Source organism: Melopsittacus undulatus, assembly GCF_012275295.1.
Source record: "Melopsittacus undulatus isolate bMelUnd1 chromosome W unlocalized genomic scaffold, bMelUnd1.mat.Z SUPER_W_unloc_1, whole genome shotgun sequence".
NCBI classification, from domain to species: Eukaryota; Metazoa; Chordata; class Aves; order Psittaciformes; family Psittaculidae; genus Melopsittacus; species Melopsittacus undulatus.
The window spans coordinates 2,647,188-2,672,719 of record NW_022993942.1 but is presented as its reverse complement, the minus strand read 5'-3'; the positions used below and the strand labels follow the sequence as shown (position 1 = coordinate 2,672,719).

The 25,532-nt window shown below is 44.0% G+C and overlaps 1 protein-coding gene across 3 annotated transcripts in view; it reads left to right on the top strand.

Moving 5' to 3' along the window:
* The window catches only part of LOC117438176 (protein LSM14 homolog A-like), a 45,362-nt gene extending 21,914 nt beyond the window's left edge, over window positions 1–23,448 (top strand). The window contains exons 2-9 of one of the 3 annotated variants that reach the window (XM_034073642.1): window positions 1,969–2,132; window positions 7,936–8,068; window positions 8,829–8,921; window positions 10,309–10,479; window positions 11,534–11,713; window positions 19,613–19,784; window positions 21,806–22,034; window positions 23,003–23,448. In XM_034073642.1, the coding sequence (XP_033929533.1) occupies window positions 1,969–2,132; window positions 7,936–8,068; window positions 8,829–8,921; window positions 10,309–10,479; window positions 11,534–11,713; window positions 19,613–19,784; window positions 21,806–22,034; window positions 23,003–23,026 (1,166 nt within the window). In that variant the 3' untranslated portion in view covers window positions 23,027–23,448. Of the gene's footprint in view, window positions 1–1,968; window positions 2,133–7,935; window positions 8,069–8,798; window positions 8,922–10,308; window positions 10,480–11,533; window positions 11,714–19,612; window positions 19,785–21,805; window positions 22,035–23,002 lie in introns of all 3 variants that reach the window. The other 2 variants (XM_034073641.1, XM_034073640.1) reach the window with 2 other exon arrangements.
* Window positions 23,449–25,532: the final 2,084 nt, after the last annotated feature.

The window sequence follows — 25,532 nt, the reverse complement described above, 5'->3', positions numbered from 1 at the left end:
AAGGATCCTGTGCACATTCATCAGTTTGCTGTTGCTGCTTCTGAGATTCTGACACCTGAAAATTCCAATGCTGACCTGGATAGTCCTTTTGACCTGGAGCCTATTCATCTGGAAAAGAAGCCTGTTTTATATTTCCCCAGATCCTCATGATAAATGAGCAGCTGTAAATGGAGAAGCGAGTCGGGTGGGCGATGCAGATGTATTGCACGGTTTCCTGTGGTGTGTGTGATGGTGTCTGTGCTTCCCACCCAAGATGGGAAGGTCTCTTGCATGCTGTTATCAGGGTTATTGGGCAGAATGTGTCAGACCATGGACTTGGGACCCCATATACAACTTCTTTTGATACAGTCTCTCTGTGATACTCATGTACTAAAAGTTGGTAAATACAAGTATGTCCATGTTTGTATCAACCCTTGGAAACCTTTATAGATATTGCTGTCACCTCTTTCGATGTAGGCTGGCCACCTGTGTCAGAATGAGTGTGCATTTTGGTCAGTATAAAAGCCCAAGCCTCATGCGATGTGAGGGAGGCAGAGCCTCTGCGGGGACGCCCGCTAATGTTGAGCCAGCCACCTCGCACTGCAATGATGCTTCTCGGAGCTGGTTTCCTGATAGTCTCTACAGGGTCCTTGTGCCACATTCTGTATGTGGAACCATGTAGAGGGAGTAATGATTGTCTGGATTTTGTGTTTCAAATACTGTAGTTGTGTGGAGTGTGCTTGTGGAATCCCGTGTGTGTGTGTGTGTGTGTGTGTTGAGGGCAGACGGTGTTCTGTATATTTATTGTTGTCAGGTTCATGTAAAAGTTTTACCCGTGTTCAGATGAAGCTGCCCTCCAGTTTGGCTCCTAGTGCCCCCCCCCGGTGGAGTGGCGGGATGGACACTGAAGCTGAGGAGTGGGAAAAAGTATTGGGGCAGTTTGTAGCCTGGGGGTAAATCCAAGACTTGTAGGAGCAGTTCAGTTGAAACTAGAACTGCTAGCAGAAAAAGCGAGATGGGTAGTGCAACCACAAGCTTTATTAGCCATCACTTAGGCAGTTAAGTTCTGCAGCTGTTTCATATTCTGTTTGCATCAGAATGCTTCTGCTTTAAGGAATCATGGGTTGGATTAAAGGTATTATCAAAGGTGTTTTAATGTTACTAACATTTTTAATCCTATTTTTAATGATTATTTCTTGTATCTTACAATGTATGCAACGTATTATAGAAAAAGCTGTAAAGGGTATCTGGATTGCTCAAAAGCAAGAAGGGGGATTTGTGGGAATTCTTAAAGAGCCAAGGCCATGTAGTGAGAGATTCCGATATCCTAAGCCTTATTACTGTAAAGTAAGAAGATTTTTGGCAGGCATAAGCAAGATCAGTTGTCTTATTAGGCCTCTGTAATTTTCCACTGAAAATGTGCAGAGAATGATCTCTGCCAAGGTTGTAGTTTCCCACTGTATTTTTAGAGTAAGGTATTTAATCGCAATTGTAACAAGTTATAAACATTAGCTTTGTAAACGGTAGTAGCCTCTAGACTAACCAATTAGAGCTCAGTATCCAAGGCTGTTACATAAGAGACCTAAGGGTTTAAGGGTATAAAAGGAGCACTGTATCTGAATAAACTTTGGCAATCGCTTGATCACATTGATCGTCTCTGTGTTGTCCAGGACTTCTGTGTCGACAATATCTCAGTGAGAAATAGGTGTCTTTCTGCTTGATTTTTTTTTTTTTTTCAACTGACATTTCTAAGATGAAATGACTTGTTTATGTTTGAGCAGTTGATAATAACAGAGGATATGCTGCCTATTTGTGTCTGGTTTTTTGTTTCGGTTTTTTTTCCTTTTCTTTGTGTGGGGTTTTGGTTTTTTTTTTTGGTTGCACAAAATTTTATTTTTTAAAACTGTTGGTCTCTAAAGTCTATTTGAAGCCTTTTTTGTTGAATGTAGGATGTTTTTATTTTTTTTTCCTGCCTTTCCATTTTTGCAGTTCGTTCCTTTGGTACGGAAGATAGACCAACTGATAGACCTATACCGCCTCGTGATGAAGTCTTTGAGTATATTATATTCCGTGGCAGTGACATTAAAGATCTGACTGTCTGTGAGCCACCAAAGCCTCAGTGTTCTTTGCCACAAGACCCTGCTATTGTTCAGGTAAGTGAAAGCATATTTTTAGCTGTTTGTTGCTGTTATAACCTGATAGCTTTAAGTGTTCTCTGAGTGTTTAAAAAACGTTTGTTGCTGTAAAGTTCACAACCCAATGTAAAGAACTGTGGAGAGACTGTTCTTTTGAATCATGTCTTTTAACTGTGAAAATTAAAGTTGAAGTCTAATTATATCACAAAGCACTCGATACCAAAGCTGTCTGTTTTTCTAAAACAGCTAATGACTTTTGGTAGATCCTGATGCCATTTCTAAAAGATACTGGGCTTAGGAAGACGTGTGTGAGACTTGGTGGAAGGATCATACTTGGTATAAGTCAAATGGAAAGAAGCTGATACCTCTCCATATTATTAGTGATTTTTTTGTTTGTTTTTTTCATGTTCATCTTTTTTTGATGACTGTGACTCTAAAAAGTGTTTTGTCTAGCTATGTGTTTTTAGAAAGGCTTCATACTAAAGGGCAGTTACCTGAAAAAGGACTACTTGGTTGTTTGAAGAGAGAGTAACTTACAACTTAAAGCCTTCAAGATTAATCTGGTACTTTGTGGTAAATGGACTGACAGGGCTACTTGTTTTTGATTACTGACATTTGTTGGCTTATTGATTGTTTGGGGGGGTCTCTTAAAAATCACCCCTGAGAGCAAGATGGAAGTTCTTGGTTTAAAAGAAACATGGTAATTCTGATTAAGTGCTTACATTTCTAATGTTCAGCTATTCCTTAAGATAAAATTCTTGATACTTCCTTACAGAGTCTCTTTGCAGTCCTCCAAGGTCTTTTGCTAAATGTGGTGCACCTTCTGTCAGTTGGGGTTAAGAGCTGTGAAATAGCATTACTGCCAACCCCAATAATAGTAATAAACCTGACTTTCCCCAGTATGCTTGGGTCTTTTGTTATTCATGTGATACTTGAAAATTCAGGGAAAAAGGTAAGACATTTTCCAAATTTGCTGATAAAAGCTTGCTGAGGGGGGTGTCTTGAAAAAGGACGCCTGTGGCACCGGAGCAGAGCCGGGGGAGATCAGCGTCCAGAAACCTCACCACAGAGCGACAAAAGCCACTGAGGAGGGAGCCTCAAGTCCTTGACAGGACTTGCAAAGAGCTCAGCTACTTCGAGGAGGTGACTCACCAGGGGCGGAGACAGGAGGAGGGGCACCAACTGTGAGTGGTTAAAAATCTACCCAGGGAGCACGGCCACCAGAGCAGGCAAACAGAGCAGGTCGAGGCAGTTTGTGCAGGCAGGCGAGCGGCATGGTGAGCACTCGCCATATGACAAGGGTCCGGTCTGGGAGCTCTGCCCTGGCCGCCCCAGTGGTGGCCAGCGTAGGCACCCAGACAGAGCCGGTAAGTGGGGAGGTTGCGGTGCAGAGCTTGGAGTGTAGAGAGTGCCTGCACTGGTCTTGTGAGGGAAAGGTGCAGAATGGGCAGGGCTGCGCTCGCTGCTCCCTGATGGAGGTCCTTCTCTAGCAGGTGGCTGAGCTGCAGGATGCTGTCAGTAAGCTGCAAGATGTCAGGGAAGCTGAGAGGAAGCAGGACTGCTTGCTCCAGGCTCAAACAGTGCAGGGGCCTCAAGCTTCCCCTCTAACTCATGGAGGAAAGAAGGAGGCTGTTAACCTGGGAAGCTGGGAATTAGTAACAAACAAAAACAACAAAAGGAGGAAGAGAGCAATTAAAAGCAAGGGGCTTCCTCCTAAATCTGCTGTCCCCACCCAGAACCGCTTTGCTGTCCTGCAGGGGGCTGATGAGGAAATGCACTTGCATCAGAAACAGTCAGCTGGTGCACTGGTACAGAAGATCTCTACTGGTGCCGCCAGGAAAAAGCGGCAGGTTGTAGTAGTAGGGGACTCTGCCTTGAAAGGGACAGAAGCGCTCATCTGTCGCCCTGACCCGGTCGCAAGGGAGGTGTGTTGCCTACCTGGGGCACGGATCAGGGATGTTGCAGAGAGGCTGCCTGCTCTAGTAAGTCCCACGGACTATTACCCGCTTCTAGTGATACATGTGAGTGCTAGGGATATAGATAGTAGTAGCCTGAGGAGTATAAAGAAGAGCTACAGAGCTCTGGGAGAGGTGGTTAGGGGCTCTGAAGCTCGGATAGTCTTTTCGACAATTCTCCAAGACACAGGGGAGGCCCTTCCAAAGGCAAGGAGAATTGGACACGTTAATAAATGGTTAAAAGGGTGGTGTCATAGTCAAGGGTTTGGGTGTCTTGGACATGGGGCCCACATTTGTAGGCCAGGCCTACTGGGGGCTGGTGGAACTGCTCTGATAAAGAAAGGGAAGAGTGGCTTTGCTAGGAGGCTTGCCAGACTTGTCAAGGATGCTTTAATCTAGTTGTGTTGGGGGAGGGGAGCATCATTACATCCCAACACACCCAGTCAGTTGCCAGCACCTATAATAAATACTCTGAGCAATGTAGTAATATTCTAGCCGCTCCAGCCACTGAGCCGGCTTCATTTGGAGCTCGGATCAGATGCCTCTATACAAATGCCCATAGCATGGGGAATAAACAAGAGGAATTAGAGATGTGGGCACATCTATGGGGCTATGATATAATAGGCATCACCGAAACATGGTGGGATGGCTCCTTTGACTGGAGTGTTGGAATGGAGGGTTATAGGCTTTTTAGAAAAGACAGGCCCAGTAGGAGGGGCGGGGGAGTTGCCCTTCATGTTAGGGATAGGCTGGAGAGTATGGAACTCTGTCTGGGGACAGGTGATCAGTTAACAGAAAGTTTATGGGTCAGGGTTAAGGGGAAATCGGTGACGGGACACATTACTGTGGGGATATGTTACAGACCGCCTGATCAAGAGGAACCTGTGGATGAAGGACTCTACAGACAAATAGGAAAAGCCTCACGCTCACAGGCCCTTGTTCTCATGGGGGACTTCAACCACCCCGACATCTGTTGGGGCAACGGTACGGCCTGGCACAAGCAATCCAGGAAGTTTCTCGATTGTGTGGAACACAACTTCCTTCTGCAAGTAATAGAGGAGCTAACAAGGAGAGGTGCCCTGCTTGACCTCGCACTCACCAACAGGGAAGGGCTCGTTGGAAATGTGACTCTCCAGGGAAGTCTTGGACGCAGTGATCATGAGATGGTCGAATTTGAGGTCCTCAGGACAGTGAGAAGAGCATGCAGTAAGCTCACTGCCCTGGACTTCAAGAGAGCAGACTTTGGGCTCTTCAGGAACCTGCTTAGCAAGGTTCCATGGGATATAGCCCTAGAGGGCAGGAGGGCCCAAGACTCTTGGTTAATATTCAAGGATCACCTGCTACAGGCTCAGGAGTGTTGCGTCCCGACCAGAAGGAAGTGCAGCAGGAGGGCCAGGAGACCTCCTTGGATGGATAAGGAGCTGCTGAGAAAAATTCACAGCAAAAAGAGGCTTATAAAAGGTGGAAACAAGGACAGGTGGCCTGGGATGAATACAGGGTTGTTGTCAGGGTAGTTAGGGACCAAGTTAGGAAAGCTAAGGCCCAATTGGAGCTAAACTTGGCAAGGGATGTTAAAGATAATAGGAAGGGATGCTATAGGTATGTAGCGGCTAAAAAACAGACTAAGGACAATGTAGTCCCCCTCCGCAAACTTTCGGGAGAACTGGCTCCACAGGACTTGGAGAAGGCTGAGGTTCCGATTGGCTTCTTTGCCTCGGTCTTCACCGGCAAAGGCTCTGAGCGCAGCACCCGAGTCTTGGAAGGTGGACGCAGAGACTGCGAAAACCTAGACCTTGGGCCCACTGTACATGAGGATCTGGTTTGAGACTATCTTAAGAACCTGCATGTAAACAAGTCCATGGGACCTGATGAAATCCATCCGTGGGTCCTGAAGGAGCTGGCGAATGAAGTTGCAAAGCCACTGGCCATCATATTTGAAAAATCATGGCAGTCAGGTGAAGTTCCTGACGACTGGAGAAAGGGAAATATAACCCCCATTTTCAAGAAGGGGAAAATGGATGACCCGGGGAATTACAGACCACTCAGTCTCACCTCTGTGCTTGGCAAAATCTGGGAGCAGATTCTTCTGGAAGTCATGCTAGGGCACATGAAAAACAACAAGGTGCTTGGTGACAGCCAGCATGGCTTTACTAGGGGGAAATCCTGCCTGACCGATTTGGTGGCCTTCTATGATGGGGCTACAAAAGTGATGGACAGGGGTGGAGCAGTTGACGTCATCTACCTGGACTTGTGCAAAGCCTTCGACGCAGTCCCACATGACATCCTTGTCTCTAAATTGGAGTATCATCAATTTGATAGGTGGACCACTCGGTGGATAAAGAACTGGCTGGATGGTCACACTCAAAGAGTTGGGGTCAACGGTTCAGTGTCCGGCTGGAGACCAGTAACGAGTGGTGTCCCTCAGGGATCAGTGTTGGGACCGGTCTTGTTTAATATTTTTGTCGCTGACATGGACAGCAGGGTTGAGCGTGCCCTCAGCAAGTTTGCCGATGACACCAAGCTGTGTGGTTCAGTTGATATTGTGGAGGGAAGGAATGCCATTCAGAGGGACCTTGATGCACTTGTGAGGTGGGCTGATGCCAGTGTCATGAAGTTTAACCATGATAAGTGTAAGGTCCTACACCTGGGTCAGAGCACTTGGGAGGTGGGCTGATGTCATGGTTAAACTTCATGAGGTTGGCAAGTGCAAGGTCCTACACCTGCGTGGGAGCAATCCCAGGAACAGCTACAGGTTGGATAAAAAGGAAATTCAGAGCAGCCTTGTGGAGAAGGACTTGGGGGTGTTGGTCAATGAGAAAATGACCATGAGCCAGCAGTGTGCGCTTACAGCCCAGAAAGCCAACCGTATTTTGGTCTGCATCAAAAGGAGCGTGACCAGCAGGTCAAAGGAGGTGATCCTGCCCCTCTACTCTGCTCCTGTGAGACCTCACTTGGAGTACTGTGTGCAGTTCTGGTGTCCTCAATATAAAAAGGATCTGGAACTGTTGGAACAAGTTCAGAGGAGGGCCATGAGGATGATCAGGGGACTGGAGCGCCTCCCGTATGAAGACAGGCTGAGAAAGTTGGGGCTGTTCAGCCTGAAGAAGAGAAGGCTGCGTGGAGACCTTCAGAGCAGCCTTCCAGTATCTGAAGGGGGCCTACAGGGATGCTGGGGAGGGCCTATTCATTAGGGACTGTAGTGATAGGACAAGGGGTAATGGGTTGAAACTTAAACAGCAGAGGTTTAGAGTTGATATAAGGAAGAAATTATTTACTGTTAGGGTGGTGAGGTACTGGAATGGGTTGCCCAGGGAGGTTGTGAATGCTCCATCCCTGGCAGTGTTCAAGACCAGCTTGGATGAAGCCTTGGGTGGCATGGTTTAGTGTGAGGTGTCCCTGCCCATGGCAGGGGGGTTGGAACTAGATGCTCTTGAGGTCCTTTCCAATCCTAACTATTCTATGATTGTATATGTGTGTTTGACAAATGAGTTAGTATCTGAGGTTTTAGGGAAAAAATTGCAGAATTTTATGGTACTGTTTTCACAATTTTGTGATCTTGGAAAGGTAAAAGGACTTTCTGAACTGTGTAATATTTGTGAAAATGCTTTCTGCTAACTATTGTCTGTTACAAGTTTTCATACAGAGTAATGTGTGTAATTCAAGGGGTTTTTTGTTATGTTTTCCCTTGTGTCAAAGTGGTTACATTCTTGATATTTAAAGAAGCAACTTTATGAATGCTGAGGTCTTGTACACATATTAGCCACAGTGTAAATTTAAAAAAGTGTTAATTACTGCATTTCTTGCCCTGCAGAATCATTTCTTACTTTTTTTGTAAACATTAATTTCTGCAAGTGTTTTGTCTTTAGTCTTCATTAGGATCTTCGACTACATCTTCGTTCCAGAATGTGGGGTCCTATGGTCCTTTTGGGAGAATGCCTGCTTACAGTCAATTTAGTCCAAGCCCTCTGGTGGGGCAGCAGTTTGGTGCTGTTGGAGTTGGTATGTTGCTTTTTATTATTTGGTTTTTTCCTGTAAGTCAAGTTGCATGTGTGTGTATAGACAGTAATCAGTGTTACAATTTCATCTGTCTTGCCGTAAAGGTAGATCGAAAGTCTTCAATCTGTATCGGTCCCACAATTTAGCTCAAAAGTAGAGTGTCTTTCATAGAAACTTACATTCCTGTAACTTTTGTGATGTCAGTATTACTCCTAGTACTGAAAATGTTAGCCAGGTGAAAGGAAGACTATAGAACTGGCCATAACTTGATATCAGTTAATAAGATGTGACAGTCTTATTTCTGTTTAAAAAATGTTAAATGGAAATATATACCAGTACTGCTTGTTTATTATTCTGTAAGATGCTATCATGACTATGCTATGTTAATACTTGTGACATAAAAGTTAGCAGTGTTGGTTTTTTTTGGGTGTTTTTTTTGTGTTTGGTTGATTTTTTTTTTTTGTGGGTTTTTTGTGTGTGTGGTGGGATTTTTTGGGGGGGTTTCTTTTTTTTTTTTTAAGATTCAAAATATTGGTCTTACCAACTTTCTATGAATACCTATATCATGTTATTCTTAAATTGTATGGGAAGGACACATTTTATGTGTATTCTAGAATAACTGCCTAATATGACTTCACTGATCATTTAGTGCTTATTAAAAGGAAAAGCAAACAAAACCCCAGGAAAAAAAACATTTAAACTAAGTTTTACAACTATATTATTTCTTTCAAAGCAGGAGATTCTTTAACATCTTTTGGAACAGGTTCTTCAGCCAGCACTAGCATGTCTGAAAGCACTGCAGTTGGTTCTTCATTTACAACAGATGCAAGATCACTAAAACCACAAATGTCTCAAGGTAAATCTTTTTTAATAACTCTTTGATCATTTTTGACCAATTGTGTTCTTGTGACTTAGGTGGTTGCCAGAAATGCTAACTAAACATTTGAAGCCTGTTATGAAACACTTGATATTGAAACCAGAAAGCACTGAGAGGCTTTGCACTTCCTCTTTAAAAGTGTTTTCCTATCTTGGTGTGCTGTATAGGTAACTTGGCAACACATTTGGTTTTCTCAAAGCATCTGTATTGAAGAGTAGGACTTACTTCCATTGGATACTGTTAGGAAATAAGTGCATACGGAAATTCAATATCTAGTTTTATTGCTGACATGACAAAAGTCAAGATACTTCATGCTGACTTAATTGTGAAGTCCTTCAGCCTACAATTTTAAAATCTTTATTAATGTATATTTATATAAATATTAACAACAGACCTGATTGTAGAGAAAGTGACATGCCAGTTAAGTCAGCTTAATAGTAATAGTATGTATGGGTAGTTTGTGTAATACTGGAAAAAGGAAGTCGAAACAAAAAAGAAATACTTTATGCTTTCTAAGTGGTAAAGAAAAAGAAACTAAATATTGAGCAGCACCTTCACCCTCCCTTTTCATGCAGATGTTTTGCTTGCTCCTCAAAATCCAAAAGACATTTCTTGCTCTTCCACTCTTCATTGCTGCTCGTAAAAGTGTGTTAAGTTATATTTCTAATGCTATTTTAAGGTTTATGCAGTTGTGTTAAAAGGCAAAGCACTTACAGCAAACAGGGTTTTTCCTGACTTCTACTTGAGATTTGTTATGCCAGTTAGGACTACTTTCTAGGGTTAGTTAAGGGGATTGCTAAAAATAGGTTCTACCTTGTTGCATTAATTGAGGGGGGGTGGGGGGAGTATGCTGAGCATTTGTTGTTTCTCTGTTGAAGAGAGTAGCTTGGGTTTCTGTAGGTGAAATTAAAACCTGTATGATCCTTGGAATTAATGTATGCTACATGTTTCAGATGAACATAGGTTCTGCCACTGAATCTCCTGTGGGGCACCAATAAGTTTTTACCTCTGTGTTCGTTGCTTTTAAAAATGTCATCTTCATAGATTATGTGATCTGTTTGTTGGGTGTAGTGGATTTTTGTTTGGTTGATTTTGTTGTGGTTGTTTTATTTAGTTGTTTGGGTTTTGGTTTTTTTTGGTTTTTTTTTTTTTTTTAGACTAGGGGGAGGGGAAATTGCTAAATGCCCTTCATTCTGGATTAGTGGATCTGAGGGTACAGAGGTACAGAAATATTTATTTCTTCTTTGGGCACAGCTGTCTTGACTGGTAAGGCAGATAAACCTGTCAGTTTAGATTAGTTGAGACCAGTATCTCAAATTTGTAGATGAGAAATACCACTTTTGGTTTTATTTTGTCTTTGTCCCAGGTCGTTCAAGCCCTCAGATAGATCATTTGAGAAGGAGCCCCACCATGGAACAAGCAGTACAAACAGCTTCAGCCCACTTGCCTACTCCAGCACCACTTGGGAGGAGTCCTGTACCAGCCAGGCCTTTGTCTGCTAGCCAAAAATCATTAGAGAATCGGGAGCACAGACGAGGTAGCTTTGAATAATTTGGCTTATTTTTTAACATACACATATGAAGTGCTCTTTTTAAGGGTAACATGTAGGAATTTTCTTGTTGTCCATTACTGGTTGACTGGCAGGCAGAGACTTGAATTACATATTTTTCTTTTTGAAGTCAAGCACATATTTTAAATCTTTCTTTTTCCTTACGTGTTAAGCTTGTGGGTTTACTTTCTATAGGTTCAGATTTTTTTATAATCTGAACTATATAACGATATACAAAAGTATGATCAAAAATACCTAATTGGATAAGCAAATAATATTTTAATTTCCAACTTTAGCTGAAGTACACAAGGTTTCAATATCAGAAAGTGAACTCAGAAATGAAAAAAATGACAAATTGTTATTTCTCAAAACAAGATTTACCAATCATTGTCTTCAGACTTCATTAAGTTTTGTAAAAGTCTGCTAACATACATCACTGTGTAGTTTGCCAAGTGTTAGGACATTGTTTCTGACAGCTAGATAACTTGCTGTTCAGATTACAGTAGTAAAGAATTCATGTATTTAGAATTATTTCACATAATTGTTTCTAGCAGGTAACAGTAACTTTGCATTGAGTCAGAATCATACAAGCACAAAAAATCAACATTAAAGAGAAAAATCTCTTCTGATTGCTCCATATTAAGCAATTTGAATAAAAATGCAAAACCAAGCAGTATCCATGGATTCATAAACACAATAGCATGAAATAAAACCTTTCTACAAGAATCCCAGACAGAAAAGCCACTGACATTTTAACTCTTCTTCAAAAGCTTTATGATTTCTAAAAAGTCTTTTAGTACCCAACTTTAGTGCCATTATTCTTTTTGTGTTATTGCCATAATTACTGTAAGTGAATTTGCAAATTACAAGCTGTTTCAACAAGACTTTTAAAAACAGAAGTGCAGGAAGAGGATGCATGAAGTCCCAGCCTTCTTACCCCAGGAATTTAAAAAGCAAACAAAAAAAAAAACGAGAACACCCACCACCCTCAAAGAAAAACCAATCCACAAACAAAAACTAAACAGAATATCCCTCTTTTCAGTTCCAGGTGGACTTGCAGCACGGAGAGGCCGTGGAAGTCACAGAGGGGGTCGAGGAAGATTTGGTATTCGGAGGGATGATCTAATGAAGTTTGAGAAGGACTTTGACTTCGAAAGTGCAAATGCACAATTCAACAAGGAGGAAATTGATAGAGAATTTCATAATAAACTTAAACTAAAAGGTAAACCAATTTTTGCTTTACATTTGACCATGGAAAAACTGTATCTTACTGTTTTAATCCTATCTTGAAGAAAAACTTGTAAAAGACATATCCTATTAAGTAGTTTTTACAGTTCTTAACAACAACAAAAAAAGTAAACTGGGATCATCTGTTTAATTAAATATTTGCATCAATATTTGAGTTTTGAGGGAATTTTAACTAGCAAATATACATCATATTCTAACAAGTCTGTTGATTAAAAGTTACGATTACTTAAGCAGAAGTCCCAACAGTATTTACTTTTGAGTTCTGTAAAAGATGCTATAAAAGAAAACTTGTTTTGTTTTCAATTATTAATGGACCCAAAGCAGTCAAAAAAACATCAGCTTGGGATCAAAACTTTGCTTGAGGATGCACAAGAGTTTCAATGTAAGGAACTTTCTACCATTTATTTTGGTTTTACCCTTTTCCAAGGAGAAACAGGTATAGTTTGAGAAACATACTTGCCAGTATGTTAGTCCTTATTTTTCCTAGCAGGCTTCTATTCTAATTACTTCATTCTCTTCTGACCAGCCACCTGTTTGTTACACTGCTGTTACTATTTCTGGACAAAATTCTTATAGGTTAAAATAAGTAGTTCCCTGTTCCACTAAGTGACTTCTAAAAAACAGTAAATAAAAGGTAGGAAAAAATTTTCAGATTTCAGTATAAAGAAAAACCACCAGTGGAGTCCCTAGGATTTCTTCTCTGGTGCTTGCTTCTTTCTGGATCATTTTTTAACTGAGGCTTCATTCTTGAAAAAATCCTGTCTTATACAACATTTTTCTGATGTAGTTAGAATCATAGAATAGTTCTGATTGGAAAGGACCTCAGGATCATCTAGTTCCAACCCCCCTGCCATGGGCAGGGACACCTCACACTAAACCATGCCACCCAAGGCTTCATCCAAGCTGGTCTTGAACACTGCCAGGGATGGAGCATTCACAACCTCCCTGGGCAACCCATTCCAGTACCTCACCACCCTAACAGTAAATAATTTCTTCCTTATATCAACTCTAAACCTCTGCTGTTTAAGTTTCAACCCATTACCCCTTGTCCTATCACTACAGTCCCTAATGAATAGTCCCTCCCCAGCATCCCTGTAGGCCCCCTTCAGATACTGGAAGGCTGCTAAGAGGTCTCCACGCAGCCTTCTCTTCTCCAGGCTGAACAGCCCCAACTTTCTCAGCCTGTCTTCATATGGGAGGTGCTCCAGTCCCCTGATCATCCTCATGGCCCTCCTCTGAACTTGTTCCAACAGTTCCAGATCCTTTTTATATTGAGGACACCAGAACTGCACACAGTACTCCAAGTGAGGTCTCACAGGAGCAGAGTAGAGGGGCAGGATCACCTCCTTTGACCTGCTGGTCACGCTCCTTTTGATGCAGACCAAAATACGGTTGGCTTTCTGGGCTGTAAGCGCACACTGCTGGCTCATGTTCATTTTCTCATCGACCAACACCCCCAAGTCCTTCTCCACAAGGCTGCTCTGAATTTCCTTTTTATCCAACCTGTAGCTGTTCCTGGGATTGCTCCCACGCAGGTGTAGGACCTTGCACTTGCCAACCTCATGAAGTTTAACCATGACATCAGCCCACCTCCCAAGTGCTCTGACCCAGGTGTAGGACCTTACACTTATCATGGTTAAACTTCATGACACTGGCATCAGCCCACCTCACAAGTGCATCAAGGTCCCTCTGAATGGCATTCCTTCCCTCCACAATATCAACTGAACCACACAGCTTGGTGTCATCGGCAAACTTGCTGAGGGCACGCTCAACCCTGCTGTCCATGTCAGCGACAAAAATATTAAACAAGACCGGTCCCAACACCGATCCCTGAGGGACACCACTCGTTACTGGTCTCCAGCCGGACACTGAACCGTTGACCACAACTCTTTGAGTGTGACCATCCAGCCAGTTCTTTATCCACCGAGTGGTCCACCTATCAAATTGATGATACTCCAATTTAGAGACAAGGATGTCATGTGGGACTGCGTCGAAGGCTTTGCACAAGTCCAGGTAGATGACGTCAACTGCTCCACCCCTGTCCATCACTTTTGTAGCCCCATCATAGAAGGCCACCAAACTGGTCAGGCAGGATTTCCCCCTAGTAAAGCCATGCTGGCTGTCACCAAGCACCTTGTTGTTTTTCATGTGCCCTAGCATGACTTCCAGAAGAATCTGCTCCCAGATTTTGCCAAGCACAGAGGTGAGACTGAGTGGTCTGTAATTCCCCGGGTCATCCATTTTCCCCTTCTTGAAAATGGGGGTTATATTTCCCTTTCTCCAGTCGTCAGGAACTTCACCTGACTGCCATGATTTTTCAAATATGATGGCCAGTGGCTTTGCAACTTCATTCGCCAGCTCCTTCAGGACCCACGGATGGATTTCATCAGGTCCCATGGACTTGTTTACATGCAGGTTCTTAAGATAGTCTCAAACCAGATCCTCATGTACAGTGGGCCCAAGGTCTAGGTTTTCGCAGTCTCTGCGTCCACCTTCCAAGACTCGGGTGCTGCGCTCAGAGCCTTTGCCGGTGAAGACCGAGGCAAAGAAGCCAATCGGAACCTCAGCCTTCTCCAAGTCCTGTGGAGCCAGTTCTCCCGAAAGTTTGCGGAGGGGGACTACATTGTCCTTAGTCTGTTTTTTAGCCGCTACATACCTATAGCATCCCTTCCTATTATCTTTAACATCCCTTGCCAAGTTTAGCTCCAATTGGGCCTTAGCTTTCCTAACTTGGTCCCTAACTACCCTGACAACAACCCTGTATTCATCCCAGGCCACCTGTCCTTGTTTCCACCTTTTATAAGCCTCTTTTTGCTGTGAATTTTTCTCAGCAGCTCCTTATCCATCCAAGGAGGTCTCCTGGCCCTCCTGCTGCACTTCCTTCTGGTCGGGACGCAACACTCCTGAGCCTGTAGCAGGTGATCCTTGAATATTAACCAAGAGTCTTGGGCCCTCCTGCCCTCTAGGGCTATATCCCATGGAACCTTGCTAAGCAGGTTCCTGAAGAGCCCAAAGTCTGCTCTCTTGAAGTCCAGGGCAGTGAGCTTACTGCATGCTCTTCTCACTGTCCTGAGGACCTCAAATTTGACCATCTCATGATCACTGCGTCCAAGACTTCCCTGGAGAGTCACATTTCCAACGAGCCCTTCCCTGTTGGTGAGTGCGAGGTCAAGCAGGGCACCTCTCCTTGTTAGCTCCTCTATTACTTGCAGAAGGAAGTTGTGTTCCACACAATTGAGAAACTTCCTGGATTGCTTGTGCCAGGCCGTACCGTTGCCCCAACAGATGTCGGGGTGGTTGAAGTCCCCCATGAGAACAAGGGCCTGTGAGCGTGAGGCTTTTCCTATTTGTCTGTAGAGTCCTTCATCCACAGGTTCCTCTTGATCAGGCGGTCTGTAACATATCCCCACAGTAATGTGTCCCGTCACCGATTTCCCCTTAACCCTGACCCATAAACTTTCTGTTAACTGATCACCTGTCCCCAGACAGAGTTCCATACTCTCCAGCCTATCCCTAACATGAAGGGCAACTCCCCCGCCTCTCCTACTGGGCCTGTCTTTTCTAAAAAGCCTATAACCCTCCATTCCAACACTCCAGTCAAAGGAGCCATCCCACCATGTTTCGGTGATGCCTATTATATCATAGCCCCATAGATGTGCCCACATCTCTAATTCCTCTTGTTTATTCCCCATGCTATGGGCATTTGTATAGAGGCATCTGATCCGAGCTCCAAATGAAGCCGGCTCAGTGGCTGGAGCGGCTAGAATATTACTACATTGCTCAGAGTATTTATTATAGGTGCTGGCAACTGACTGGGTGTGTTGGGATGTAATGATGCTCCCCTCCCCCAACACAACTAGATTAAAGCATCCTTGACAAGTCTGGCAAGCCTCCTAGCAAAGCCACTCTTCCCTTTCTTTATCAGAGCAGTTCCACCAGCCCCCAGTAGGCCTGGCCTACAAATGTGGGCCCCATGTCCAAGACACCCAAACCCTTGACTATGACACCACCCTTTTAACCATTTATTAACGTGTCCAATTCTCCTTGCCTTTGGAAGGGCCTCCCCTGTGTCTTGGAGAATTGTCGAAAAGACTATCCGAGCTTCAGAGCCCCTAACCACCTCTCCCAGAGCTCTGTAGCTCTTCTTTATACTCCTCAGGCTACTACTATCTATATCCCTAGCACTCACATGTATCACTAGAAGCGGGTAATAGTCCGTGGGACTTACTAGAGCAGGCAGCCTCTCTGCAACATCCCTGATCCGTGCCCCAGGTAGGCAACACACCTCCCTTGCGACCGGGTCAGGGCGACAGATGAGCGCTTCTGTCCCTTTCAAGGCAGAGTCCCCTACTACTACAACCTGCCGCTTTTTCCTGGCGGCACCAGTAGAGATCTTCTGTACCAGTGCACCAGCTGACTGTTTCTGATGCAAGTGCATTTCCTCATCAGCCCCCTGCAGGACAGCAAAGCGGTTCTGGGTGGGGACAGCAGATTTAGGAGGAAGCCCCTTGCTTTTAATTGCTCTCTTCCTCCTTTTGTTGTTTTTGTTTGTTACTAATTCCCAGCTTCCCAGGTTAACAGCCTCCTTCTTTCCTCCATGAGTTAGAGGGGAAGCTTGAGGCCCCTGCACTGTTTGAGCCTGGAGCAAGCAGTCCTGCTTCCTCTCAGCTTCCCTGACATCTTGCAGCTTACTGACAGCATCCTGCAGCTCAGCCACCTGCTAGAGGAGGACCTCCATCAGGGAGCAGCGAGCGCAGCCCTGCCCATTCTGCACCTTTCCCTCACAGGACCAGTGTAGGCACTTTCTACACTCCGAGCTCTGCACCGTAGCCTCGCTTCTTACCGGCTTTGTCTGGGTGCCTACGCTGGCCACCACCGGGGCAGCCAAGGCAGAGCTCCCAGACCGGGCCCTGGTCACACGGCGAGTGCTCACCATCCCGCTCGCCTGCCCGTGTGAACTGCCTCGACCCCCTCTGTTTGCCCCCTCTGTTGGCTGCTCTCCCTGGGTAGGTTTTTAACTACTCACAGCTGGTGCCACTCCTCCTGGCTCCGTCCCCTGTGAGTCAGCCCCTTGCGGGAGCTGAGCTGCTGGCTCCTGGGCAAGTCCTGTTGAGGACTTGAGGCTCCTTCCTCAGTGGCTCTTGTCGCTCTGTGGTGAGGCTCCTGGACGCTGATCTCCTCCCGCTCCGCTCTGGTGTTACAGGCATCCTCTCTCAAGCTTCTCCCCTCAGCAAATCTGATTTAATGAATTTTTATTACAATTGATTAATATGGAGAGGCAATAAGCAAGCAGCGCTGGGTGCACCAGGGAGTCTCAACTCCACCAAAGATGCGCACCGGGATCTTTGGGGTATAGTCTCTTATACTTCTCGGTCTTAGGTTTCAGCCAATCCAGTCGTCTTCTTTGCCCAGGTGTCGATGTGGCTCCTTTCCATTGTTCTTTTCTTGTTGCTGGGGTCTTTCTTTGGTGAAGAAGTCGCTGAACTTCTTGGTAATGTATTAATGGGAAAACACAAGCTTAACTGCAGCCTTATCATTTGTTCTATACCATATATGGTTATTTGCCTACTACCCAAGTTTTACAACATCCTGTAACAAGATGTATCTCTTGGTTACCTAACCCCCTTAAAGCATTCAAGTAGTTAAACAAAGCACCCTTTGATCAACAACGCGGTTGAGTAAGAGAGATTATTCTCTTCTTTCTTCTCTGTCATCACTGTATTGACAGGACCATTTATCATAATCATGATCATTCCTATACATCCCACAGCTGGTACAAAAGTCACAAGGGGTGCTGATTCCACCCAAAGTGCAATGGTGACAAGGACTCCTGAGTTCCTGACACAAATCATTCCTGTATACTTCACAAGATAAACAGCTGATCTGGTGCATCATGGAGTACCAGAGCAAGGGCTGAGCCACCGAATGCGTGCAGTGAGCCAAGACCCCGCGGACGCCGAGCAGGCGCTGATCCCCCCACACCCGGCCTCCTGCCTCCTTCGGGCCAGCCCGAGCCCTGAGAGCTTCCTAGGCCCCACATTCCTGATGAGAGTGAAACGCGATTCCTGCTCTCTAGAGCTTCCCTGCGTTAAAAAGAAAGTTGTGCTGCTTAAAAGGCTTCCCAAAAATTACTTTTACAAATTTGCAAAATGAAAATACCACTGCATAGACTGAATCTGATGCCCGCACCTTTCTGCTAAGGTTTCTGTTCTGTGTTAGCATGAAAACCAACGCTGTTGGTCAGTCTTCTCCCCGCCCCCGGTATGTGTGTAAAACGATGGTATTTGCAGAGAGCGAGCGTCATCAACTTGTGTCTCTGCGGCAGCTCAGCTCTTGCTGAACTTGCAAGGGACCTGCATGACAGGCAGTTTGGCAGCAGTCCCCGATCCTGCATTCGTGCTGGCTGCCCCCGGGGGGGTCCAATTAATGCACAAGGGGCTTGATATAAGAAAAACTAGTGCCCGAAAAACATAGTTATGTTGTGAATCTGTGGAAATTGGTGGACCCACTAATTGTTTCACACTAACCTTCGAAAGTATCTTTAGCTTTAAAGAACTATGTCTGTGTTGTAAGTCTGTGTTGAGATAACAGGACTTAGTGACTCCAATAAGCATGAATTATTTCACACAATCCTTGAATTTATCAGTTAGTTTGATACTTTAGAAACAGAGCCTCCCGAACATCTGCTAGCTTGGGATACTCCTTGTTTGCCAGTCCCACAATAAATTTTGCAGGAAGATCACACTATCTTAAATCCTTGCTAGTTAATCAAAAGAAATACAGACATAGCTGGTTTCAGCTAATTGTGTGATTACTGGGGCATCCAGCTGTGCCAAAGGTGAAAAGTACACCGTGAGGAAGACTGTTTACTTCATCTTGAAGACCCCTGGCCACAAGAGGAAGACTCATTTACTTCATCCTGGATGCTGATCTCCCCCTGCTCCACTCTGGTGTTGCAGGCGTCCTCTCTCAAGCTGTTCACTTCAGTTGACAGTTTGCTGTTGATACTATATGTATTGTTAATTTTTTTTTTCTCTTTAGAATAATAAAGAGGAAAGGGAAAGCAAACCATAAAGAGTTGTAGATATATTTTATGAGGCAGAGTGGTAATTGTGTGTGCATGTTGTGGAAAGGTTAAGATGGCTAACTGAATTTTATGCATAGCATTATGGGGTGTAAATTTGTAAGTGTTTAGGAATGAGACTTTAAGATTGCGATCGCTAGTTCTGCTGAATCACCAGCTTCCTTTTCAGTGCCAGTCAAAACAGTAAGCTGAACTTCAGGCCTTATTAGGAAACAAGTATAAAGTCACATTATGGTATAGCTTGATTGCTGGTTTGGCCTTGTGTGTCAAAGGAGGTAATGACAAATGCAGAAGACAGAAGAGAAGGGGCAACAGGGATGAGCAAAAGCATTAATGGCTTTTATGAGGAGTGACTGAGGCTTTTGAATCTGGAAAGGAGGTAGCTGGAATGATAGAAACCAAATGGCTATCAAATCCATTCTACCACAGGGTATTTTTTTGTTGTTGGTTTTGGCGGAGGTGTGTGTGTTTTGTGCCTGGTTTTTGTTTGGGTTTTTTTGTGTTTTCTGTTTTTTTGGTTTGTTTTGTTTTTGTGGTTGTGCTTATTTGTTTTGTTTGTTTGTTTGTTTATTTTAACCTGCATCAAATATAGAGGATATCAAACCTCCAGACAACAGAAGCAAAGCATCCTAATTTGTGTCAAATTATTTGACTTTCCCATTAAATTTTGGAGGGGGGTTTGTAGTTTTGAGCTTTCAGTATAGTTTCTGTCTGTCTGAGAATAAGTTAATAGTCTTGTGTTTTTTAGTATGATGATCTGGAAAGCTTCTGTTTACTTTTATTTTCCAGAAGATAAACTTGAGAAACCAGAGAAGCCTGTAAATGGAGAAGACAAAGGTGACTCAGGTGTTAATAATCAAAATAGTGAAGGTAATGCAGATGAGGAAGATCCACTTGGCCCCAACTGCTACTATGACAAAACCAAATCCTTTTTTGATAACATCTCCTGTGATGACAATAGGTAATGGCCTATTAATAGGTAAGGGGAAACTTGTTAGTCTACTTAATGCATGTTTATGTCTCGAGGTAGTGTCAGCATTACTTGTTACAATCAACTCTGATTCGAAAGTGAGTAAAACCTATTTCCACATGCAGTGGGCAAAAAATGAAATAGGAATACCAAGCACAAAAGTTCTTTGTGGGCAAGTGCAGTGTAATAATAGGAATATAATTTAAAATATAGGAAAAAAATATTTTTAAAATAGGAAAATATTTGTTTTGGTTTAAGCCCAGGCACACAGCTCCTCCCCTTCCTCCCCTCGCTCTCAGAGGGATGGGGAGGAGAATCAAAAGAATGTAACTCCCACAGGTTGAGATAAAAGCAATCCCATAACGAAGGTATAACACAAACCACTGCTGCTACCACCATTAATAATAATGATAAAGGAAATAACAATGGAAGAGAATACAACCGCTCACCGCCTGCTGACCAATACTCAGCCCAATCGAGCAGTGATCTATCCCTTCTCTGTAACTGCCCCCAGTTTTGCATCCTGGGCATGACATGCTGTGGTATGGAATACCTCTTTGGCTAGTTTGGGTCAGGTGTCCTGTTGCTGCTTCCTCCCAGCTTCCCCTCCTCCCTGGCAGAGCATGAAACTCAGAAAGTCCTTGGTCAGAGTAAACATTACTGCGCAACAACTGAAAGCATCAGTGTTATCATTGCTATTCCCAGGCTTAAAGTGAAAAACACAGTGCTACACCAGCTGTGAGAAAAATGATTGCTACCACCAAACCCAGGGCATGTTGTTTTAGAGCCATGCTTCTGGAACTTAGTGCCCATACTCTAGAATCTCCTTTATAGATTTGCTGAAGTAGGTGTTGTGTTTTATTTTGCTAATAATTACCACTTTAGTTAAATCAGTTATGACTCTGCTTTGGTGTAATGATTTTTAAGTAGGTGTCCTCAATTCAGCAGTTGCAGTCATTTTTCTCCTTCTTAGTAGCTGATGCAGCACTGTGTTTTGACTTTCGGCCTGGGAACGGTGCTGATAGCACCTATGTTTTTAGTTACTGCTCAAATGTTTACTCTGGCCGAGGACTTTCTGAGCCTCGTGGTCTGCCAGGGAGAAGGGAAAGCCAGGAGGAAGCAGAGACAGGACACCTGACCCAAACTGACCAAAGAGGTATTCCATACCACAGCATGTCATGCCCAGGATGTAACTGAGAGTTACCCAGAAGGGCTAGTTCACTGCGGGTTTGTCAGATGGGGTAGGGTGAGTTATCGGTTGGTGGTTGGTGAGGTGTTGTATTTTCTTCCCTTGTTATTTCCTTTATCATTATTATTATTGGTGGTAGCAGTAGTGATTTGTGTTATACCTTAGTTACTAAACTGTTCTTATCTCAGTCTGTGGGAGTTGCATTCTTTTGATTCTCATCCCCATCCCTCTGGGGGGGGGGGGGGGGGTGTTGTTTGGGTGAGAGAGACACTACCTGGCTGACTGTGTTTTAAACCACAAAAGTATATCACACAGCTATCTTGGCCAGTTGTGGTTTTTGAATGGGAAGATACCATTTCAGGAAAATTAAAGCTTATCTTTTGCTGTTGTCTTTCTTATTATTAGACAATGTGATGTGGATTGTTGACCTGTTATGAATTATGGGGTGAGGAGTGTTCTGCTAACATTTAGATAAAATAATATCTGTAACTCCAAACTCTTATTTTCTGTTTCTTCTTTTAAATTGCAGACAGACTTTTAAAATTTAATTATATGATGATGTATGCAGAGGATACAGATTGTGTTCTTCTATATGGGAAACTTACAGCATGATTAATATATAAATAGTGGTACTGTATCATCCCTTCTCATTGAATGAAATTAATTATGGCAGATACCTAGATTCTTGCAGAAGGGATAATGAAGATTTACAGTGGGATCGATGTATCCTTTTTTATGTCATGGGCTTTCTGGTGATTCAAAGCCAAGCATTCCTCCTTCAAAAGTGTGTTTTAAAATGATCCTTGTTCCTTTTGTGTGGCAGAGAACGGCAACCCACCTGGGTTGAGGAAAGAAGGCTAAATGCAGAGACCTTTGGGATACCACTACGTCCCAGTCGTGGCCGTGGAGGGTACAGAGGCAGAGGGGGGATTGGCTTCAGAGGTGGAAGAGGACGAGGAGGTGGAAGAGGTGTCTTCACTGCCCCTCGAGGATTCCGTGGTGGATTCAGAGGAGGTCGTGGAGGCAGGGAGTTTGCTGACTTTGAATATAGGGTAAAATATATTTAATGTAACTATGACCTCTAGTCCGCTGTTCTTGGAAACTAGTAGTGAAAAAAAAACCCAACAAAAACAAAAAAAAACCCAAAACCCAAAGAGATGCCTGCTCTTAAATTTTATATTGAACTAGAATTTCTTGAATAGTATCTTGCAAGTAAATTTTCCAATTTACATTGGAAACAATGTAAATTTTCCTGTGTACAAAAACTCATGGATCATACATATGATCTCAGTCAGCAGAGCTCAGTTGCTTGCAAAGTCGAAATCATTTAACAATTTCAGTGCAAGACATTTTTTTGGCATCAAGTGTGCATATTCAACTGGAACATTGGCTTGTGAGGCAACAGTAGTAATGCTGGCACCCTGTTCAGAATTTGTAGCAAATGTAATTAACCATACTGGTGCAAGGAAATGTAGGCTTTTACAGTTCTGACTGGGGCAGAAGAAATTTCTCTGGTAGTTTACTGCATGAGCAGTTAATTTTTATCTGAGGATTTAAATCTTTTTAACATAAACAGAAAAGGGGGAGCCTTTTTTTGTGGCTGAAGATTTCTGACTCTCTCTCAGTTATTCCTTTGTTTGCAACAATTAGTCCTGTGATTCAAAGATATTTGTGGTAGCTGAGCATGAATTGAAATGAAGGGTTGGAAGATCACAGATCTGAATTTCTGCATGAAAGGATTTCACAGCCTTCCAGACAAGTGGGTGGTGGTGTAAAGACCAAGGGTTTGTGCCATGTGGTCCAGTCTGAGTCACAAGCTACTTCAGAATATGCCAGGCGAGGGAGCATTGACCAGACATGAGCCTGGTTGCACAGGGAGGTCTCCTTTTCCATTGCAGAAGATGGGAAGGAGCCATCACAGTTGCATCTTGGCCTAATGCTGTTGTCCAGATTAATTTGTGGTTTTCACCCCCTCCACCCCCCAAACTTAAAATTAACCTTCTACTGTTGTTCCCTTTAGAAAGACAACAAGGTTGCTGCATAATCTGCACAAAGTTGAAACTGGTTGAACGTCTAGATCTACTTGATCCAGAGAATTAACTTCAGTCTCCACAAAGAATGAAGTTAACTTGCTGTATACTTGTCACCAGCACTGGGATTTAACTATTTAATTTCAAAGGGTATAATGCTTTGAAAACTTTTGAAAAATGGCCATCTTTGAAAACAGTGAGCATTAACTATATTTGAGACAAAAGGATGAGTAATTTCTTATGTATAGTTAATTATAAAGCAGTACTTTGATGGGGTTTATTTTTTCATCCTTAAAAAGATTTTTCTTATGACTAAACTGTATCTGAAGCAATTATCAACTTGTAAGGACAGTTGTATGCAGAAGGCCGTTGATACTGTGAGTGTTTCGACCCACTGAAGGTTTGTTGGTTTGTTTTGTTTGTTTTTTTTTTTTTTGGAAATCCTGTAATATCCCTTTTGAGATGGTTGTACTTTTATGAACTAGGGGGCTGAAAGGTAGAAAACTTGCTTTGTCAGTCAAATATGTACACAAAGTAAATACTGTTTCTTAGGTAAAGGAACATTTTTATATAGTTGTAAAATTCCATTATATCCCACTGCCATCACAACCTTTGTATAGCTGCATAAAAAGCAACTAATTTTTAAATAATAAACATTAAGTTGGCAAACAACCTACTGTGTTATTGCAAAAGTTGATATGCTGAAGAACATTGCATCTGTTGGTTGATTTTTGTGGGTGGGTTTTTTGTTGTGTGGCTTTTTTTTTGCTTGGTTTGTTAGCTTTTCAGGCTTCAATGTTTGATTTTTATGTTTGGACTCTAATAAAGATACGAAAACATTCTATCACATGAAGGGAAGAGTGGATCGAGTTTCTCTTGTGTCGTGGTTTAAATCAAGTCCACACACAGCTCGTTCACTAACTCCCCCCCTTTGCTCCCCCGACTCCCGGAGACTTAGGAAGGAGAATCCAAAGAATGTAGCCCCCACGGGTTGAGATAAGCACAGTTTAATAGCTAAGGCACAACACAAATCACTACTGCCATTACTACTACAAGTAATAATGATAAAGCCAATAACAAGTGAAGAGAATACAACACCTCACCAGCCACCGACCCATAACTCACCCCACCCTGCCCGACTGAGCACTGACCAATACCTCCTCCATCTCCCCAGAGCTCCAGCCCTTCCAGGTTTCTCGGTTACATCCTGGGTATGACGTGCTATGGTATGGAATCCCTGTTTGGCTAGCCTGGGTCAGGTGTCCTGTCTCTGCTTCCTCGCAGCCTCCCCTCCTCCTTGGCAGAGCATGAGCTCAGAAAAAGGCCTTGGACAAACCAAACATTTGAGCAGTAACTCAAAACATGCTTGCTATCAGCAACCGTTCCCAGCCCGAAAGTCAAAACAGAGCACTGCACCAGCTACCAAGAAGGAGAAAAATGACTGCTACTGCTGAACCCAGGACATTATCCACCCCTTATTCCATACCATTCACATCATGCTCTGTTCTCACATTTTCAATACACCATCACTCTTAAGTCCACCCCTCGATCATGAGTCAACCTCTGTGTTGCATCTCTGGACTGATGGCCTGAAGTATCTGGGTCCACCAGGCTCAAAATCATTCACTGCCCCCTTCAGCAGTTCTACAGCTTGCTGCTGGGGACTCCATACAGCTGCCTTCCATCTCCAATGCTTCCAAAGCACTGGAGGGGCCCAATGGACCAGATACTTGCCCATACTGTCCCACATGCCCTACCACTCATGACTGTCCAGCCTTGGGGACAGTCTCCTGGTGCCCCTATATCCTTGTCTAACCCTAGACAAGACCCAAACCTGACTCTGCTTAACTTTTGGGATCAGACAAAACGGTTGTGGGTAGAACACACTCTGTGTGTGTGCCACCATGCTGATCCCTATCACAATCAGAAGGCAGGTCCCAAGGGCACCCAAAAACCATTCATAACTGTCAGAACTCTCAGTTGCTGCTGCTGTACTTGTCACTGGGGCTGATGTAGGTGCCGTGCTTGCCAGCTCTCCCACCACCAGCTTCTCTTCTCCCGAGTCTGGATCTTCCTCCTCTGCCTTGCTGGGAAGTGCTGTGTGGTCTCCTGCATCCTCCTGGGGCTCGGCGGGTGACTTCCAGGGGATGCTCTTGGCCGTCGCGGGGTTCGGAACGGCCGCGGGACTCGGCTCTTCTGGCGCCTGCTTCCACTGCTTGGCTCCTGCCTATTTCCATTCTTCCACCGCCTGTTCCCTCTGCTCTGCTACTGCCGCTTGGTTCCTGGGGCTGCTCTCCCTGGCAGCCTCAGCTGCCGCTGCCGGCTCCCGGGGCCGCTCCTTCCCGGCTTCACGCAGCCTCACACAGACGGAGGTGAGGACAAGGGCAAGGACAGTGAAGAGCAGCGGGACGACCTGGTACAAAGGCCAAGTCCACGGCCATGTCCATACCCCCCTGCTGCCAGAGCCCCCCCGTATTACAAGTCATTGCCGTAAAGTACAGTGACACAAGAACCTTCACA